The 21,524-nt window shown below is 48.0% G+C and overlaps 1 protein-coding gene across 2 annotated transcripts in view; it reads left to right on the top strand.

Annotated features, from left to right (window-relative positions):
• Positions 1 to 398: 398 nt before the first annotated feature.
• The window catches only part of kcnc4 (potassium voltage-gated channel, Shaw-related subfamily, member 4), a 74,851-nt gene continuing 53,725 nt past the window's right edge, over positions 399 to 21,524 (top strand). For both annotated transcript variants that reach the window (XM_078197882.1, XM_078197881.1), the window contains exon 1: positions 399 to 1,025. In XM_078197882.1, the coding sequence (XP_078054008.1) occupies positions 399 to 1,025 (627 nt within the window). The remainder of the gene's footprint in view (positions 1,026 to 21,524) is intronic.

Here is a 21,524-nt window from a genome sequence, read left to right as displayed (position 1 = left end):
AACAGGTAGCCAGACAGGAGCTGGCGTTGATACAGTCTGGGAGGTCAGACAGGATCCGGTCTGGGTCTGTCCCAGACAGGGTGGAGTCTGGCATCTGTCTGGGTCTGTTCACTCTGCGGTCTGTCTCAGATAGGGTGGAGTTTGGGATCTGTCTAGTCTGGGGTCTGTTCCGTCTGGGTCCAGTCTGGACTCTGTCTGGGTGTCCAGGCTCTGTCTGGGGGCGGTTCCCACTCTCTCTCCAGTAGGTGCACAGATGAGTGTCTGAGTCCCGCTTTCTCTGCCTCACCTGTTTGCTCTCTCTGTCTTTCCGGTAACTGGATCCGGGTTTTTACACATCGCAGGAGTGAAGAGGAATAGAAGCGGCTCCTCCCGGGGGGAGAGTGAAGCCGGAGCTCCGCATGATAAACTCGGTGTGTGTCTCATCTTACCGAGGACGAAAGTCTGGGAATAAAGCTCCGTCTAAACCATGTCTGCAAGCAGAGATGGTCAAAGGAGAGGAGAGCGAGAGAATCACCATTAATGTGGGTGGCACTAGGCATGAGACTTACCGGAGCACCCTGCAGACCCTGCCAGGGACCCGGCTAGCCGCCCTGACCGAGCCGGGAGCCCGGGGCAGCGGGCAGCCGCCGGTCGCCTCCCGGAGCCTCTTCTTTGACCGGCACCCCGGCATCTTCGCCTATGTGCTGAACTATTACCGCACGGGCAAGCTGCACTGCCCGGCCGATGTGTGCGGACCCCTGTTCGAGGAAGAGTTGGCTTTCTGGGGGCTGGACGAGAGCGATGTGGAGCCGTGTTGTTGGGTGTCTTACCGGCAGCACCGAGAGGCGGAGGAGGTGCTGGAGACCTTCCAGCCCCCGGAACCGGGAGAGGGGGAGCCGGGGCTGGAACCCGAGCCCAGCCACAGCCAGAGCCTGCCCCCCGGGCACACTCACTCCAACCCCGCGGCTCCTGCCAACTACTGGAGGAAGTGGCGACCAAGAATCTGGGCACTTTTCGAGGACCCCTACTCCTCCCGGGCAGCAAGGGTAAGGACAGGGTTAAAGAGCCAATTTCCCTGGGAATTCCGGACAAACTGACCATTCCCCCCCCCGGGAATCCACCCCATTCCCCCCCCCCCCCCGGGAATCCACCTCATTCCCCCCCCCCCCCCCGGGAATCCACCTCATTCCCCCCCCCCCCCCCGGGAATCCACCTCATTCCCCCCCCCCCCCCCCCCCCCCCGGGAATCCACCTCATTCCCCCCCCCCCCCCCGGGAATCCACCTCATTCCCCCCCCCCCCCCCCGGGAATCCACCTCATTCCCCCCACCCCCCGGGAATCCACCTCATTCCCCCCCCCCCCGGAAATCCACCCCATTCCCCCCCCCCCCCGGGAATCCACCCCATTCCCCCCCCCCTCGGAATCCACCCCATTCTCTCCCCCCCCCCCCCCCCTCGGAATCCACCCCATCCCCCCCCCCCTCGGAATCCACCCCATCCCCCCCCCCCTCGGAATCCACCCCATCCCCCCCCCCCCTCGGAATCCACCCCATCCCCCCCCCCCCTCGGAATCCACCCCATCCCCCCCCCCCTCGGAATCCACCCCATCCCCCCCCCCCTCGGAATCCACCCCATCCCCCCCCCCTCGGAATCCACCCCCCCCCCCTCGGAATCCACCCCATCCCCCCCACCCGCCCCGGAATCCACCCCATCCCCCCCCCCCCCCCGGAATCCACCCCATCCCCCCCCCCCCCCCCGGAATCCACCCCATCCCCCCCCCCCCCGGAATCCACCCCATCCCCCCCCCCCCGCCCCGGAATCCACCCCATCCCCCCCCCCCGCCCCGGAATCCACCCCATTCCCCCCCCCCGGAATCCACCCCATTTCCCCCCCCCCCCGGAATCCACCCCATTTCCCCCCCCCCCCGGGAATCCACCCTATTTCCCCCCCCCCCCGGAATCCACCCCATCCCCCCCCCCGGGGAATCCACCCCATCTCCCCCCCCCCCCCCCGGGGAATCCACCCCATCTCCCCCCCCCCCCCCCGGGAATCCACCCCATCCCCTCCACCACCCCCCGGGAATCCACCCCATCCCCCCCACCCCCCCCCCCGGGAATCCACCCCATCCCCCCCACCCCCCCCCCCCCGGGAATCCACCCCATCCCCCCCACCCCCCCCCCCCCGGGAATCCACCCCACCCCCCCCCCCCCGGGAATCCACCCCATCCCCCCCACCCCCCCCCCGGGAATCCACCCCATCCCCCCCCACCCCCCCCCCCCCCCGGGAATCCACCCCATCCCCCCCCCCCCCCGGGAATCCACCCCATCCCCCCCACCCCCCCCCCCCGGGAATCCACCCCACCCCCCCCACCCCCCCCCCCCCCGGGAATCCACCCCATCCCCCCCACCCCCCCCCGGGAATCCACCCCATCCCCCCCACCCCCCCGGGAATCCACCCCATCCCCCCCACCCCCCCCCCCCCGGGAATCCACCCCATCCCCCCCCCGGAATGCACCCCATTTCCCCCCCCCCCCCCCGCCCCCCTCTGGAATCCACCCCATCCCCACCTTTATTATTGCAGCAACACCTTGCAAACAATGTTCAGACATTGACTCATCGAGCTTATGGTCAAACCAAAATCATCTTTATATTTAAATAGATCCAACTAAACTATAGAAAGTCAGGCTTTGTGGATTCAGACGCCTGTTGAATCAACAAACGTTCTGTACGGCTCTGGCCTGAAGCAAAGACTATCTGAAATATATTTAAAATTAAAGGCTGATAACTATCGGCTCTTAGCCGGGGTCTGGGAAGATCAGAGACTTGGATACTGGCTAAATACACAGCCATTCCACATCAGAGCCAGGGAGTCCTGCCAATTATTTAGTATTACCTTGAGTTTTTAAACTACAATCCCACTTTTCAGAAGATTTATCCATCAGTTTGCTATCTATGGTTTAGAAGGGGAAAGGGTGTCAGGTTGTGTTTCATCGGTCTTACATTTTACATCAGTAGTAGGCAAATTAGTAGAATCAACCCTGAGAGATAGAGACACAGGGTGGCACAGTGGTTAGCACTGTTGCATCACAGTGCCAGGGACCCGGGTTCGATTCCCGGCTTGGGCCACTGTCTGTGTGTAGTTTGCACGTTCTCCCCGGGTGCTCCGGTTTCCTCCCACACTCCAAAGATGTGCAGGTTAGGGTGCATTGGCCATGACAAATTCTCCCTCAGTGTACCCAAACAGGCACCGGAGTGTGGCGACTAGGGGATTTTCACAGTGACTTTATTGCAGTGTTAATGTAAGCCTACTTGTTTAGGCACAAATACACACCCAGGCATATACAGAGAGACACAGACAGGCACCCACATCCAGACAGACACGCCCAGACATACACACACAATGAGACACAGACAGATATCCGCCAAGACATAGAGGCAGACACACACACACACACCCAAACAGACACACACACACACACCCAAACAGACACACACACACACACCCAAACAGACACACAAAAAGAGAGACAGACAGACAGACATTGGCACAGAAATAGACGCAAACAGACACACACACACAGCCATTCACAAACATAGACACATGGATATAAGTACCTGGCGTCCTAGCATGGATAGAGGATTGGCTGACTGGCAGAAGGCAGAGAGTGGGGATAAAGGGGTCTTTTTCAAAATGGCAGTCAGTGACTAGTGGTGGGCCTCAGGGGTCGGTGCTGGGACCACAACTTTTCACAATATACATTAATGATTTGGAGGAAGGCACTAGCTAAGTTTGCAGATGATGCAGAGATATGTAGAGGGACAGGCAGTATTGAGGAAGCAGGGGGGCTGCAGAAGGACTTGGACAGGTCAGGAGAGTGGGCAAAGAAGTGGCAGATGGAATACAATGTGGAAAAGTGTGAGGTTACGCACTTTGGAAGGATGAATGGAGGCGTAGACTAGTTTCTAAATGGGAAAATGCTAAGGAAATCAGAAACACAAAGGAACTTGGGAATCATTGTTCAAGATTCTCTTAAAGTTAATGTGCAGGTTCAGTCGGCAGTTAGGAAGGCAAATGCAATGTTAGCATTCATGTCAAGAGGGCTAAAATACAAGCGCAGGGATGTAATTCTGAGGATGTATAAGGCTCTGGTCAGACCCCATTTGGAGTATTGTGAGAGTTTTGGGCCCCGTACCTAAGGAAGGATGTGCTGGCCTTGGAAAGGATGGTAGTCATGATGTGGAGATGCCGGCGTTAGACTGGGGTGAACACAGTAAGAGTTTTAACAACACCAGGTTAAAGTCCAACAGGTTTACTTGGTTTAGCAGCGCTCCGAAAGCTAATGGTATTTGCTACCAAATAAACCTGTTGGACTTTAACCTGGTGTTGTTAAAACTCTTACTTGGAAAGGATCCAGAGGAGGTTCACAAGAATGATCCCTGGAATGAAGAGCTTGTCGTATGAGGAATGGTTGAGGACTCTTGGAGTTTAGAAGGATGAGGGGAGATCTTATTGAAACTTATAGGATACTGCGAGGTCTGGATAGAGTGGATGTGGAGAGGATGTTTCCACTAGTAGGAAAAACTAGAACCAGAGGGCACAACCTCAGACTAAAGGGACGATCCTTTAAAACAGAGATGAGGAGGAATTTCTTCAGCCAGAGAGTAGTAAATCTGTGGAACTCTTTGTCGCAGAAGGCTCTGGAGGCCAGATTATTGAGTGTCTTTAAGACAGAGACAGGTAGGTTCTTGATTAATAAGGGTATCAGGAGTTAAGCAGAAAAGGCTGGAGAATGGGGATGAAAAAAATATCAGTCATGTTTGAATGGTGGAACAGACTCGATGGGCCGAGTGGCCTAATTCTGCTCCTATGTCTTATGGTCTTATAGTAAGAAGTCTCGCAACACCAGGTTAAAGTCCAACAGGTTTATTTGGTAGCACGAGCTTTCAGAGTATCACTCCTTCTTCAGGTGAGTCAATTATGGTCTTATAGACAGACAGACATAAACACAGACATCCAGTCATGGATATAGATACAAAAGTGCACACGTAAGCACACCGATATAAACACAGACTCTTTAATATTGGGATGTAAATGGAGACAGGAACAATATTGTAAATCTGTGCAGCTGTTTGTTGGGAGCAGTCTCCCTGGTTCCTCAAAGCTTCATCATAACCTTTCTGTCTGTGAAGATGACCAGACATAATTGAGCCTGAGGATAAAATGGCGAAACATTAACTGACCCAGAGAACATTAACAAGTGATACAAAGCTGTCCAATAACAATTACAGTTTGAGACATGAACACATGTTCACCAGACGTGTTCTTAATTAAGATTTAGTTTGAAATTAATTATTGAAGTGGTGAAAATGTTTTGGAAGAAATGTTCAGTCTGATTTTGAAAATTCTCTGTATTTTGAATGTGCTTTGCTTTGAGAGCAGCTGTGACATCACAAGTGGTCAGTTCACTGTGTCCATGAATGCAGATGGTGTTCGGCAGGGATCGGTGCTGGGTCCCTTACTGTGTGTGGTGTACATTAATGATCCAGATGTGAATGTGGGGGTATGACCAGTAAGTTCACAGATGACATGCAAATTGGTGGTGTCGTAAATAGTGAGGAGGAAAACATTAGATTACAGGGTGATCTAGACAGACTGGTCGATGGATAGAGCGGTGGCAAATGGAATTTAACCCTGAAAAGTGTGAGGTGATGCATTTTAGGACCAACAGGGCAAAGGGAATACAGAATGAATGGTAAGACACCAGGAAGTACAGAGGACCAGGGGGACCTTGGGTGCATGTCCAAAGATCCCTGCATGTAGCAGGAGCGGTAGATACAAAAAGGTTTTCATCTTAGGACAGGTTGATAAGTTGGTTAAGAAGGCATATGGGACACTTGCCTTTATTAGCTGAGGCATAGAGTATGAGTTCATAAGATATAGGAGCAGCATCAGGCCATTCGGTCCATCAAGTCCGCTCCGCCACTCGATCATGGCTGACATGCTGTAAACTTCTATATGCTCGTCAGTCCCTTTTTCCTGCCTTCTCCCCATAACCCTTCAACCCATTACCAATTAAAAATCTGTCTAACACCTCCTTAAATTTACTCACTGTCCCAGCATCCACTGCACTTTGAGGGAGCGAATTCCACAGATTCACAACCCTTTGGGAGAAGTTGTTTCTCCCCTGTTGGGAGTCTTTTATAGACCTCCTAAAAGTTCTAGAGAGGTTGAGGAAAGGATTGCGGAGTCAATCCTGCTTAGGAGTGAAAGTAATAGGGCAATTGTTATGGGGGATTTTAACTTGACTAATATTGACTGGAATTGTTATAGCTCTAGCTCGTTAGAGGGGTCAGTTTTTGTTCAAAGCGTGCAGGAAGGTTTTTTGACTCAGTATGTAGACAGGCCAACTAGAGGTGAGGCTATATTGGATCTGGTGCTGGGAAATGAGCCAGACCAGGTGCTAGACTTGGAAGTTGGTGTGCATTTTGGTGATAGTGACCACAATTCGGTTACGTTCACCTTAGTGATGGAAAGGGATAGGCATGAACCTCGGGCCAGTGGTTTTAGCTGGGGGAAGGGTAATTATGAGGCTATTAGGAGAGAATTAGGAAACATAGGTTGGACTAGGAGATTACAGGGACTGGGAACGTCCGACATGTGGAGTTTTTTCAAGGAGCAGCTACTGCGAGTCTGTGATAGGTATGTCCCTGTCAGGCAAGGAGGAATTGGTAGGGCTAGGGAACCGTGGTGCACCAAAAAAGTTTCTTTGTTGGTTAAAAAGAAAAAGGAGGCTTATGTTCGGATGAGACGTGAGCACTCGGGTAGTGCACTAGAAAGCTTTAGATTGGCTAAGAGGGAGTTGAAGAGCGAGCTTAGAAGGGCTAAAAGGGGACATGAGAAGACTTTGGCGGATAGGGTTAAAGAGAATCCTAAGGCGTTCTATAGGTATGTCAAGAACAGAAGGTTGGTTAGGGCAAGTTTAGGGCCAGTTATAGATGGCAGAGGGAAGTTATGTGTGGAACCGGAGGAGATTGGTGAAGCATTGAACCAATATTTCTCTTCGGTGTTCACGCAAGGGGACATGAATATAGCTGAGGAGGACACTGGGTTGCAAGGGAGTAGAATAGACAGTATTACAGTTGATAAGGAGGATGTGCAGGATATTCTGGAGGGTCTGAAAATAGATAAATCCCCTGGTCCGGATGGGATTTATCCAAGGATTCTCTGGGAGGCAAGAGAAGTGATTGCAGAGCCTCTGGCTCTGATCTTCAGGTCGTCGTTGGCCTCTGGTATAGTACCAGAAGATTGGAGGTTAGCGAATGTTGTCCCATTGTTTAAGAAGGGGAACAGAGACTTCCCCGGGAATTATAGACCGGTGAGTCTCACTTCTGTTGTCGGCAAGATGTTGGAAAAAATTATAAGGGATAGGATTTATAGTTATTTGGAGAGTAATGAATTGATAGGTGATAGTCAGCATGGTTTTGTGGCAGGTAGGTCGTGCCTTACTAACCTTATTGAGTTTTTTGAGAAAGTGACCAAGGAGGTGGATGGGGGCAAGGCAGTGGACGTGGTATATATGGATTTTAGTAAGGCGTTTGATAAGGTTCACCATGGTAGGCTTCTGCAGAAAATGCAGATGTATGGGATTGGGGGTGATCTAGGAAATTGGATCAGGAATTGGCTAGCGGATAGGAAACAGAGGGTGGTGGTTGATAGTAAATATTCATCATGGAGTGCGGTTACAAGTGGTGTACCTCAGGGATCTGTTTTGGGGCCACTGCTGTTTGTAATATTTATTAATGATCTGGATGAGGGTATAGTTGGGTGGATTAGCAAATTTGCTGATGACACCAAAGTCAGTGGTGTGGTAGACAGTGAGGAAGGGTGTCGTAGTTTGCAGGAAGACTTAGACAGGTTGCAAAGTTGGGCCGAGAGGTGGCGGATGGAGTTTAATGCGGAGAAGTGTGAGGTAATTCACTTTGGTAGGAATAACAGATGTGTTGAGTATAGGGCTAACGGGAGGACTTTGAATAGTGTGGAGGAGCAGAGGGATCTAGGTGTATGTGTGCATAGATCCCTGAAAGTTGGGAATCAAGTAGATAAGGTTGTTAAGAAGGCATATGGTGTCTTGGCGTTTATTGGTAGGGGGATTGAATTTAGGAGTCGTAGCGTTATGTTGCAACTGTACACAACTCTGGTGCGGCCGCACTTGGAGTACTGTGTGCAGTTCTGGTCCCCACATTACAGGAAGGATGTGGAGGCTTTGGAGAGGGTGCAGAGGAGGTTTACCAGGATGTTGCCTGGTATGGAGGGGAGATCCTATGAGGAGAGGCTGAGGGATTTGGGATTGTTTTCGCTGGAAAGGCGGCGGCTAAGAGGGGATCTTATTGAAACATATAAGATGATTAGAGGTTTAGATAGGGTGGATAGTGATAGCCTTTTTCCTCTGATGGAGAAATCCAGCACGAGGGGGCATGGCTTTAAATTGAGGGGGGGTAGTTATAGAACCGATGTCAGGGGTAGGTTCTTTACCCAGAGGGTGGTGAGGGATTGGAATGCCCTGCCAGCATCAGTAGTAAATGCGCCTAGTTTGGGGGCGTTTAAGAGATCCGTTGATAGGTTCATGGACGAAAAGAAATTGGTTTAGGTTGGAGGGTCACAGTTTTTTTTTAACTGGTCGGTGCAACATCGTGGGCCGAAGGGCCTGTTCTGCGCTGTAATGTTCTATGTTCTATGTTCAACTCTGTTTTAAATTTGCTACCCTTTATCCTAAGACTATGACCTCTCGTCCTAGAATGCCCCACAAGAGGAAGCATCCGCTCCACGTCTACTTTATCCATACCTTTGATCATCTTGTATACCTCAATTTGATCTCCCCTCATTCTTCTAAATTCCAGAGAGTATCGGCCTAAACTGTTTAATCTCTCCTCATACGACAAACCCCTCATCTCTGGAATCAATCTAGTGAACCTCCTCTGAACTGCCTCCAATGACACTGCATCTTCCCTCAAATACGGGGACCAAAACTCTGCAGAATACTCCAGGTGCGGCCTCACCAATGCCTTGTATAGTTGCAACAATACTTCCTTACCTTTATATTCTATTCCTTCAGTTATAAATGCCAACATTCTATTCACTTTCTTTATTATCTGCTGTATCTGCATGCTAGTTTTCTGTGACTCATGAATGAGGACACCCAGATCCCTCTGCACCAGAGCACCCCGAAGTCTCTCCCCATTCAGATAATAAGTTGCCTTCCCATTTTTCCAACCAAAATGCATGACCTCACACTTATCCACGTTAGACTCCATCTGCCACATTTTGGCCCACTCTCCTAACCGATCTAAATCCGTTTGTAAGGTTCTTATTTCCTCATTGCCACTTACTGTCCCGCCTATTTTTGTGTCATCTGCAACTTTGGTTAAAGAACGTTCTATCCCTGTATCCAAGTCATTGATATAGATTGTAAATAAGAGCAGGGAGGTTATGATGGAGCTGTATAAAATGTTAGGCCACAGCTGAAGTACTGTGTGCAGTTTTGGTCATCACATAAGAACTAGGAGCAGGAGTAGACCTTCTGGTCCCTCGAGCCTGCTCCGCCATTCAATGAGATCATGGCTGATCTTTTCATGGACTCGGCTCCACTTACCCGCTCGCTCAACATAGCCCTTAATTCCTTTACTGTTTAAAAATTTATCTATCCTTGCCTTAAAAACATTCAATGAGGCAGCCTCAATTGCTTCACTGGGCAGGGAATTCCACAGATTCACAACGCTTTATGTGAAGAAGTTCCTCCTCAACTGGCCTGATGCTGCTCCTATATCTTATGAACTCATACTCTATGCCTCAACTAAATCTGCTCCCCCTTATTTTGAGGCCATGCCCCCTAGTTCTAGTTTCACCTGCCAGTGGAAACAACTTCCCTGCTTCTATCTTATCTATACCCTTCATAATCTTGTATGTTTCTATAAGATCCCCCCTCATTCTTCTGAATTTCAATGAGTATAGCCCCAGTCTACTCAGTCTCTCCTCATAAGCCAACCCTCTCAACTCCAGAATCAACCTAGTGAATCTCCTCTGCACTCCCCCCAGTGCCAGTATATCCTTTCTCAAGTAAGGAGACCAAAACTGTACATAGTACTCCAGATATGGCCTCACCAGCACCTTATACAGCTGCAACATAACCGTGCTGTTTTTAAACTCCATCCCTCTAGCAATGAAGGACAAAATTCCATTTGCCGCCTTAATTACCTGCTGCACCTGCAAACCACCTGCTTGTGGTTCTTGCACAAGGACACCCAGGTCCCTCTGCACAGCAGCATGCTGCAATTTTTTTACCATTTAAATAATAGTCCATTTTGCTGTTATTCCTACCAAAATGTATGACCTCTCATTTACCAACATTGTACGCCATCTGCCAGACCCTTGTCCACTCACTTAGACTATCTATATCTCTTTGCAGACTTTCAGCGTCCTCTGCACACTTTGCTCTGCCACTCATCTTAGTGTCAACTGCGAATTTTGACACACTACACTTGGTCCCCAACTCCAAATCATCTGTGTAAATCATAAACAATTGCGGTCCCAACACTGATCCCTGAGGCACACCACCAGTCACTGATCGCCAATCACATTATAGGAAGGACCCTATTGCAGAGGAGATACACCAGGATGTGGTCTGGGCTCGAGTGTTTCAGCTTTGAAGAGAGGCTGGTTAGGCTGGGGTTGTTTTCCTTAGAGCAGAGAAGACTGAGTGGGGACCTGATCGAGGTGTACAAAATTATGAGGGACATCAATAGGGTGGATAGGAAGGAGCTGATCCCCGTCGTAGAGGGGTCAATAACAGGGGCAGAGATTTCGGTGAGGAGCAGGAAGGAAATTAGGTGGGGATTTGAGAAAAATGGTTTCACCCAGAAGGCGGTGGGAATCTGGAACTCGCTGCTTGAAAGCGGGTAGAGGCGGGAGCCCTCACAAGATTTAAGAAGCATTCAGATCAGCGTGTGAAAACCCATTGTGTACATGGCTTCAGGCCAAGAGCTGGAAAATGAGATTAAAATAGATTTGGTTAATGGTCAGCGGAGCCACGATGGGCCTCTTTCTGTGCTGTATGACCGTATGTCGATACTTTTCTCTTTGTTTGTCATTAGACAAGGAAATATTGGCAGGTATTTTATTAATAAGGATTCTATGAGCCTGTACAGAAATGCCTCTTATTGTGCCTGTGGCTAACAGGACAGGCACCTCATTGAGACAAAATAAGGTGAGGTTTCTAAAAGATGGACACAGATCACATGCAGAGGAGCTTGGGGGGGAGGAGGACCAAATTCATGGTCAAAGAGGAGACATTTGCAAGCGGGTGGAGAGGTGATAGCCATTCCTTTACTGTCACTGGGTCAAAATCCTGGAACTCCCTAACAGCACTGTGGGTGTACTTACACCTCAGTGACTGCAGCGGTTCAAGAAGGGAGCTCACCACGACCTTCTCCAGGGCAACTAGGGTTGGGCAACAAATGACAACCTGGTCAGTAATGCCCACATCCAATGAAAGAATTAAAAATCATAGACTGGAGGACACTTTGGGAGGAGGGGAATGTGGAGAACATGAAGATTGAAAGCTATTCAGTATCTACCAGATATGTGGGGCTGGGAAGGGTTTTTAAGGTCTGGTTGGACTTGCATGAGAGAGATCTGTAAATGAGATGGGAGTGAAAAATGGTCATTGCAGCTTCACGCTGACAGATGGCTACTCATAATGGTGATTGGAGAAATGGTGTATTATTGTTGACAGCACTGAGTCATATTGGAAAATATGTGCAAGATGTTCCCTTCATCGAGATCATGAACATCATAAGAACTAGGAGCTACAATTCAATTTAGGCCATTCAGCCCCTCGGGCCTGCTCGGCCATTCAATACCGTCATGACTGATCTCATCTCAGCCTCACTCCACTTTCCGGCCCGTTCACCATGACCCTTCAAACCCATTACTAACTAAAAATCTGTCTGTCTCCTCTTTAAATTTACTCAATATCCCAGCATCCATCACACACTGGGGGAGTGAATTCCACAGATCCACAACCCTCTGAGAGAAGTAATCTCTCCTCATCTCTGTTTTAAATCTGCTGCCCCATAATTTGACCCTAGTGTCAGGGGGGTCAGCAGGGTAAATATGTGGGGTTACGGGAATAGGTTCTGGGTGGGACTGTGGTTGGTGAAGACTCGATGGACTGAATGGCCTCCTTCTGCACTGTAGGGATTCTATCCTAACTCTAGCCCCTTGTTCTAGATTGCCCCACAAGAGGAAACATCCTCTCCACGTCTACTTTGTCAATTCCCTTTGTCATCTTGTGCACCTCAATTAGATTTCTTCTCATTCTTCTAAACTCCAGGGTGTATCGGCCTACACTGCCCAATCCCTCTTCGCAAGATGAACCTCTCATTTCTGGAATCAATCCAATGTAGCTACATCCCTCCTCCAGTAAGGAGACCAAAACTGTGCACAATATTCTAAATGCGGTCTCACTAATGCTTTGTACTGTAGCAGCAACACTTCACTACTTTTATATTCTATTCCTTTAGTACAAAGGCTCGAGGTAAGGATCGAAAGCTGGTCAGAACAGTTCATTATGTCATTGGATTCTGCTCCTGTGATAGATTTCACTACAAATTGTTCCAAACAATAATAATATAAAGTAATCCAGCAGATATTAAACATAACACACATTCCTATTGGTGTGGGATTATTTAGTTCCCAAGGGCACATTAGCAACTTTGAAAAGTATTTCACCTCCGGAGTGAGCTTAATCCTTCAGTAAGCAGCAAGGTCATAGTGCATTCCAGCAGGCTCCTGACTGGCCACTGCAACCACGAGTTAGAGAGGGGAAGTGGCCAGGGGTCCAGCAGGCACTCCCCGCACTCTTTCCCCCCTCCCCCACCCCAGTCGGTGTCTTCGCAAAGTGACTCTATTTTCAGGCTGTTATATCAGATAAACAGAGCAACATGTGACAATGTGGCTGTGGTTATGAGTTCACCAGGGAGAAGCACCTCACCACTGTGCTTGTTGTGATGATCTGAAATAAACAATTTACTAATTGGATCTCAACATCCAACAATTAACAAAGCTCAAATCCTGCTGGCTCCCAACTCCCCTGGTTCATACCAACATAGGCCACTCGGCCCCTCGAGCCTGCTCTGCTATTCAATAAGATCAGGGCTGATCTGATTGTAACCTCAACCTCACATTCCTGCCCACTCCCAACAACCTTTCACCACCCCCCCATCCTCGTAAATCAAGAATCTACCTCACTTTGCCTTAAAAATCTTCAAAGACTCTCTGCTTCCACTGCCTTTTGAGGAAGAGAGTTCCAGAGACTCACCACCCACTGAGAGATAAACATTTTCCTCATCTCTGTTTAAACAGTGATCCTGGTTCTAGATTCTCCCATAAGAGGAAACATCCTCTCCACATCCATCCTGTCAACACCCCTCAGCATCTTTTTTCTTTTAATCAAGTTCCCTCCAGTGGATACAAGTCTTGCCTGTCCAACCTTTCCTCATTAGATAACGCAACCATTCCAGGTATTAGTCTAGAAAGCATTCTCCTAATTACTTGCTGCACCTGGAGACTAGCCTTTTGTGATTCATGCACTAGGTCACCCAGGTCCCTCTGCACCTCGGGAAAGATCTTCCAGCTGTTCATGCCAGTGGGACCTTCCAGTCCCGCAGCTGGCTTACCCCTGCCACGGGTTTCCCGGAAGCAAGGAGTGCATTCAAGGGGAAACCCCATTACTTATGGTGGAACACAAGGTCCTGCCGCTGGAAAATACACTGCGGGGGGAGGGGTGGTTCAGAAAATGGCTCCCCAATTTCTCATTTGGATAAGAAGCTTCTTTATTCTTCCTGTCAAAATGGACAAATTCACATTTGCCCACATTGTACTCCATTTCCAGATTTTTGCCCACTCACGTAACCCGTCTATATCCCTTTGTAGCCTCCTTATGTCCTCTTCAGAACAAGGAACAAAGAAAATTACAGCACAGGAACAGGCCCTTTGGCCCTCAAGTCTGCACCGACTGAACTAAAACCCCCTACCCTTCCAGGGACCGTACCCCTCTATTCCCATCCTATTCATGAATTTGTCAAGGTGCCCCTTAAAAGTCACTATCGTATCAGCTTCCAGTACCTCCCCTGGCAGCGAGTTCCAGGCACCCACTACTCTCTGTGTAAAAAATCTGTCTCGCACATCTCCTTTAAACCTTGCTCCTCGCACCTTAAACCTGTGCCCCCCTAGTAATTGACTCTTCCACCCTGGAAAAAAAACTTCTGACTATCCATTCTGTCCATGCCCCTCATAATCTTGTAGACTTCTATAAGGTCGCCCCACAACCTCCGTCATTCCAGTGAGAACAAACCAAGTTTCTCCAACCTCTCCTCATAGCTAATGCCCTCCATACCAGGCAACATCCTGGTAAAACTTTTCTGTACCCTCTCCAAAGCCGCCACATCCTTCTGGTAGTGTGGTGACCAGAATTGAACACTATATTCCAAGTGCAGCCTAACTAAGGTTCTATAAAGCTGCAACATGACTTGCCAATTTTTAAACTCAATGTCCCGGCCGATGAAGGCAAGCATGCCATATGCCTTCTTGACTACCTTCTCCACCTGCATTGCCACTTTCAGTGACTTTCCTATCTATCTTGATGTGGTTTACATGGACTTCAGCAAGGCGTTCAATAAGGTCCCCCATGCAAGACTTCTCGAGAAAGTGAGAGGGCATGGGATCCAAGGGGCTGTTGCCTTGTGGATCCAGAACTGGCTTGCCTGCAGAAGGCAGAGAGTCGTTGCAGATGGGTCTTTTTCTGAATGGAGGTTGGTCACCAGTGGAGTGCCCCAGGGATCTGTTCTGGGACCCTTGCTGTTTGTCATTTTCATAAATGACCTGGATGAGGAAGTGGAGGGATGGGTTGGTAAGTTTGCTGACGACACGAAGGTTGGTGGTGTTGTGGATAGTTTGGAGGGATGTCAGAAACTGCAGCGTGACATAGATAGGATGCAAGACTGGGCGGAGAAGTGGCAGATGGACTTCAACCCGGATAAATGTGTAGTAGTCCATTTTGGCAGGTCAAATGGGATGAAGGAGTATAATATCAAGGGTAAGACTCTTAGCAGTGTAGAGGATCAGAAGGACCTTGGGGTCCGGGTCCATAAGACTCTTAAATCGGCCTCACAGGTAGAGGAGGTGGTTAAGAAGGCGTATGGTGTGCTGGCCTTCATCAATCGAGGGATTGAGTTTAGGAGTCGGGAGATAATGGTGCAGCTTTATAAGACCCTCGTCAGACCCCACTTGGAGTACTGTGCTCAGTTCTGGTCGCCTCATTACAGGAAGGATGTGGAAATTATTGAAAGGGTGCAGAGAAGATTTGCAAGGATGTTGCCTGGATTGTTTGGCATGCCTTATGAGGATAGGTTGCGGGAGCTCGGTCTTTTCTCCTTGGAGAGACGAAGGATGAGAGGTGACCTGATAGAGCTGTACAAGATGTTGAGAGGTATAGATCGGGTGGATTCCCAGAGGCTTTTTCCCAGGGCTGAAATGGCTGCTACGAGAGGACACAGGTTTAAGGTGCTGGGGGGTAGGTACAGAGGAGATGTCAGGGGTAAGTTTTTCACACAGAGGGTGGTGGGTGAGTGGAATCGGCTGCCGTCAATGGTGGTGGAGGCAAACTCGATAGGGTCTTGTAAGAGACTTCTGGATGAGTACATGGGACTTAATAGGATTGAGGATTATAGGTAAGCCTATATATAGGCCTAGGTAGGTAGGGACATGACCGGCGCAACTTGTGGGCCGAAGGGTCTGTTTGTGCTGTATTTTTTCTATGATTCTATCTTCATGTCATTAGCAAATCATAGCCACCATACCTTCAGTCCCTTCATGCAAGATATTTGTATAAGTTGTAAAATGTTTAGGTCCCAGCATTGATCCATGTGGCACACCAACCCTAACTTCCTGCCAACCAGAAAAAGATCCCTTTATGCCTCCTCTGTTTCCTGTCGGCTTCAATGTTCAATCCATGCCAGTATGTTACCCCGACACCATGAGCTTTTATTTCCCACAAGAACTTTCGATGTAGCGCCTTATCAAATTCCTTTTGAAAATCTAAATACAGTGCATTCACTGGTTCCCCTTTCTCCACCACACATATGACTTAGAGTCATAGAGGTTTACATTTTGGAAATAGGTTCTTCGGCCCAACTTGTCCATGCTGCCCATTAAGCTAGCCCCAATTGCCCACATTTGGCCCATATCCCTCAATATCTGTCTTACCTATGTAACTGTCTAAATGCTTTTTAAAAGACAAACTACTATTACTACTACTACCTCTGGCAGCTCGTTCCAAACACTCACCACCCTATGTATGAGAAAAATTGCCCCTCTGGACCCTTTAGTATCTCTCCCCTCTCTCCTTAAATCTATGCCCTCTAGTTTTAGACTCCCCTACCTTTGGAAAAAGATGTTGACTGTACCTTATCTATGCCCCTCATTATTTTATAGACCTCTATAAGATTGCTCCCTAAGTTTCCTACCCTCCAGAGAAAAAGTCCCAGTCTATCCAGCCTTTCCTTATAACAAGCCTTCAAGAAGCATCCTAGTAAATCTTTTCTGCACACTTTCTAGTTTAATAATATCCTTTCTATAATAGGGTGACCAGAACTGTACACAGTACTCCAAGTGTGGCCTTGCCAATGTCTTGTATAACTTCAACAAACTGTACCAACTCCTGTATTCAATGATCTGACTAATGAAGATGGTAGTCATGATGTGGAGATGCCGGCGTTGGACTGGGGTAAACACAGTAAGAAGTTTAACAACACCAGGTTAAAGTCCAACAGGTTTATTTGGTAGCAAAAGCCACAAGCTTTCGGAGCCTTAAGCTCCTTCTTCAGGTGAGTGGGAATTCTGTTCACAAACAGGGCATATAAAGACACAGACTCAATTTACAGAATAATGTTTATCATTATTATTATTATTATGTTTATTATATCATTATTCTGTAAATTGAGTTTGTGTCTTTATATGCCCTGTTTGTGAACAGAATTCTCACTCACCTGACGAAGGGGCAACGCTCTGAAAGCTTGTGGCTTTTGCTACCAAATAAACCTGTTGGACTTTAACCTGGTGTTGATAAACTTCTTACTGACTAATGAAACCATGCATGCCAAATGCCTTCTTCACCACCCTGTCCACCTCTGACTCCACTTTCAAGGAGCTATGAACCGGTACTCCTAACTCTTTGTTCTATAACTCTCCCCAGTGCCCTACCTTTAACTGAGTAAGTCCTGCCCTGGTTCGATTTTCCAAAATGCATCACCTCGCATTTATCTAAATTAAACTCCATCTGCCATTCATCAGCCCACTGGCCCAATTGATCAAGATCCCATTGCAATCCGAGATAACCTTCTTCATTGTCCACTATTTCACCAATCTTGGTATCATCTGCAAACTTAGTAACCATGCCTCCTAAATTCTCATCCAAATCATTAATATAAATGACAAATAACAGTGGGACCAGCACTGATCCCTGAGGCACACCGCCAGTCACAGGCCTCCAGTTTGAAAATCAACCCTCTACAACCACCCTCTGTCTTCTGTCACCGAGCCAATTTTGTATCCAATTGGCTACCTCACCCTGGATCCCGTGAGATTTAATCTTATGCAACAACCTACCATTCAGTACCTTATCAAAGACCTTGCTAAAGTCCATGTAGACAACATCAACTGCACTGCCTTCATCTATCTTCTTGGTTACCCCTTCAAAAAACTCAATCAAATTTGTGAGACATGATTTTCCACTCACAAAGCCATGCTGACTGTCTCTAATCAGCCCTTGCATCTCTAAATGCCTGTAGAACCTGTCTCTCAGAATACCTTCCAACATCTTACCCACTACAGATGTTAGGTTCTTCGGCCTGTAGTTTCCAGGCTTTTCCCTGCAGCCCTTCTTAAACAAAGGCACAACATTTGCCACCCTCCAATCTTCAGGCGCCTCACCTGAGGCTGTCGATGATGCAAATATCTCTGCCAGGGGATCTGCAATATCCTCCCTAGCTTCCCACAATGTCCTGGGGATGCACTTCATCAGGCCCCGGGGACTTGTCTACCTTGATGCACTTTAAGACTTCCAGTGTAATATGTACACTCCTCAAGACATTACTATTTCTTTCACCAAGTTCCCTAACATCCTTGCCTTTCTCAACAATAAATACTGATGAGAAATTTTCATTCACGATCTCACCCACCTCTTGTAGATCTGCACATAGATGACCTTGTTGAACCTTAAGAGGCCCTATTCTCTCCCTAGTTTCTCTTTTGCCCTTTATGTAGTTGTAGAAGCTCTTTGGATTCTCTTTTGCCTTACCTGCCAAAGCAATCTCCTGTCCCCTTTTTGCCCTTCTGATTTCTCTCTCAACTCTACTCCGAAACCCTCTATACTCTTCAAGGAATCCATTTGATCCCAGCTGCCTATGCATGTCATATATCTCCTTCTTCTTTTTGACCAGGGCCTCAATATCCTGAGTAAACCAGGGTTCCCTACTTCTACCAGCCTTGCCCTTCACTCTAAAAAGAATGTGCTTACTCTGAACCCTGGTTAACACACTTTTGAAAGCCTCCCACTTACCAGCCATCCCTTTGCCTTCCCACAGTCTCCCCCAATCAACTTTTGAAAGTTCCTGTCTAATGCCATCAAAATTGTCCTTGCCCCAATTTAGAATTTTAACTTCTGGGACAGACCTATCATTCTCCATAGCTATCTTAAAACCAATGGAATTATGGTCACTGGTCCCAAAGTGATCCCTCACAAACACTTCTGTCACCTGCCCTTCCTTATTTCCCAAGAGGAGGTCAAGTTTTGCCCCCTCTCTAGTCGGGCCATCCACATACTGAATGAGAAATTCTTCCTGAATACACACCAAATTTCTCTCTATCGAATCCTCTAATACTATGGCTGTCCCAGTCAATGTTGGGCAAGTTAAAATCTCTGACTATTACCACCCTATTTTTCTTGCAGCTATCTGTAATCTCCTTACATATTTGCTCCTCAATTTCCCGCCTATAGTATTTGGGGGCCTATAGTACAACCCTATCAAAGTGATTTCCCCCTTCTTATTTCTCAGTTCTACCCATATAGAGTCAGTGGCCGAACCCTCGCATATATCCCCTCAGTGCTGTTGTGATATTTTCCCAAATCAAAAGTGCAACTCCCCCTCCTCTCTTACTTCCTGTTCTATCTTTCCTACAGCATCTGTACCCTGAAACATTGAGCTGCCAGTCCTATCCCTCTGTTAGCCATGTTTCAGTAATTACTATCATATCCCAGATCCATGTACCCATCATCTGCCTTGCCCGTCAGGCCTCTTGCATTAAAATTTATGCAGTTTAATCTGGACATCCCTTGCTCTCTGCCCTGCTTTTGCCTGATCTGTCTGGTACTAGGATTATTGACACTGACTTTACTATTTAATGTGCTCTCTTTAACTTCTGTGCTGTCCCCAACCTTCTCTTCTGTCTCCCGACTGCTTTGAGTTCCACTTCTTCAAAGAACTCTGATGAAACATGATTTTCCTTTCAAAATATCATATTGACTCTGCCTGATTATCTTGGGTTTTTCTAAGTGCCCTGCAAAAAATCTCCTTAATGACTCCTGGCATTTTCTCTCTGACAGATGTTAGGCTAACTGGACTGCAGTTTCATGCTTTCTGTCTCCCTCCTTTTTTTTTGAATGAAGGAGTTACATTCACTACTTTACAATCTAATGGAACCTTCCCCAAATCCTGGGAATTTGATCAAGTTAATACCAATACATCTACTGTCTCACTAGCCATTTCATTTAAGACCCTCTGATGGAGTCCGTCAGGACCCAGGGATTTGTCAGTCCATGGCTCCAACATTTTCCTGGTGATTGTAATTTTCCTGAGTTCCTCCCTCCCTTCTATTTCCAGATTTACAGTTAGTTCCGGGATGTTACTTGTATCCTCTTTAGTGCAAGTATCATAGAATCCGTACAGTGCAGAAGGAGGCTTTTCAGCCCATCGACTCTGCACTGACTCTCCAACAGAGCATCTTACCCAGGCCCTATCCCCGTAACTCCACATATTTACCCCGTTAAGCCTCCTACACTACACATCCTGAGACACTAAGGGGCAATTTAGTATGGCCAATCCACCTAACCTGTACATCTTTGGAGTGTGGGAGGAAACCGGAGCACCCCAAGGAAACCCATGCAGACGCGGGGAGAACGTGCAAACTCAACACAGACAGTGACCCCAAGCCGGAAATTGAACCTGGGTCCCTGGCGTTGTGAGGCAGGCAGTGTTAACCACCGTGCCACCCCAATTCTGTTCAGTTCATCTGCAATCTCCTTGTTTTCCATTATCAATTCTCCAGACTCACTTTCTAAAGGACCAACACTCAGTTTGTTAACTCATTTCCATAGCAACTCTTATTATCTGTTTTTATATTTCTAGCTAGTTTTCTCTCGTTGGATTTTCCCCTCCTTATTAATCTTTTAGTTATCTTGGCTGATTCTTATCTGCTGTCCAATCTGACCTTCCACCCACCTTTGTACAAGTAAATGCTTCTTCTTTAACCGTGGTACTTTTTAGTTAGCCACAGACGGTGGGTCCTCCCTTTGTAAATTTGCTTTCTCATTGGAATGAATCTACTCCGTGTGTTCTGCAATAACACCTCCATGTTGGGCGAATTGGCTTTGGGAGAGGACATCGCTGGGGAGATGAAACATCCGCTCCAACCCATGGGAGACTTGTGACTGACCAAAATTCAGAGAGGCACTGAACACACCGTGAGACTTAGCGGGTGATTCTCCCAGCCAGCTTCGCTGCTCCAATCTGCAAGACTAAGATTTCCAGCGTAATCAGCTCTGCGCCTGCAATATGCAAATCACTTTTTACATTTCAGTAGCGGGCCCGGGACTGAAGTCACTAGGCCCACTACTGTCTCTCTCCGCCGTTCCCCCCCACCCCCCCTGCCGGGAGAGGTTCCCTCCAGCAGGATTTACTCCTGCCCCCTACTAACGGGGAACAGGCAACCCGACCCTGCTGGAGGGAAGAGAGACCATTGAGGCCCACCCGGGAGGTCGGGGGTAAGGGGGAGTGGGGCATTGGGACCGGTTCTGGGGACGATGGGATCTGTACAAATTGGACGGGTTACACCTGGGCAGGACTGGGACTGATGTCCTAGGGAGAGTGTTTGTTAGAGCAGTTGGGAAGGGTTTAAACTAATATGCCAAGGGGATGGGAACCTATGTAAGGAGTCGGAGAAGGAGGGAGAATGTTCCAAGTACATCAAAAATCAGGAAAAAAATTAAAAGGAAGGTGAATTCAGGACATGTTATTAATGGAAGTGTTAGAATTCAAAAAGAAGGTACAAAAACTAGGATACGGGCATTTTATCTGAATGCTCGTAGCATTCGAAACAAGGTAAATGATCTGACGGCACAAATCATTATGAACGAGTATGATTTGGTGGCCAATA

This window comes from Mustelus asterias, chromosome 25, assembly GCF_964213995.1.
Source record: "Mustelus asterias chromosome 25, sMusAst1.hap1.1, whole genome shotgun sequence".
In the NCBI taxonomy this organism is placed as follows: domain Eukaryota; kingdom Metazoa; phylum Chordata; class Chondrichthyes; order Carcharhiniformes; family Triakidae; genus Mustelus; species Mustelus asterias.
Note: the sequence above shows the minus strand (reverse complement) of the source record. Positions and strands in the feature narration are given on the sequence as shown.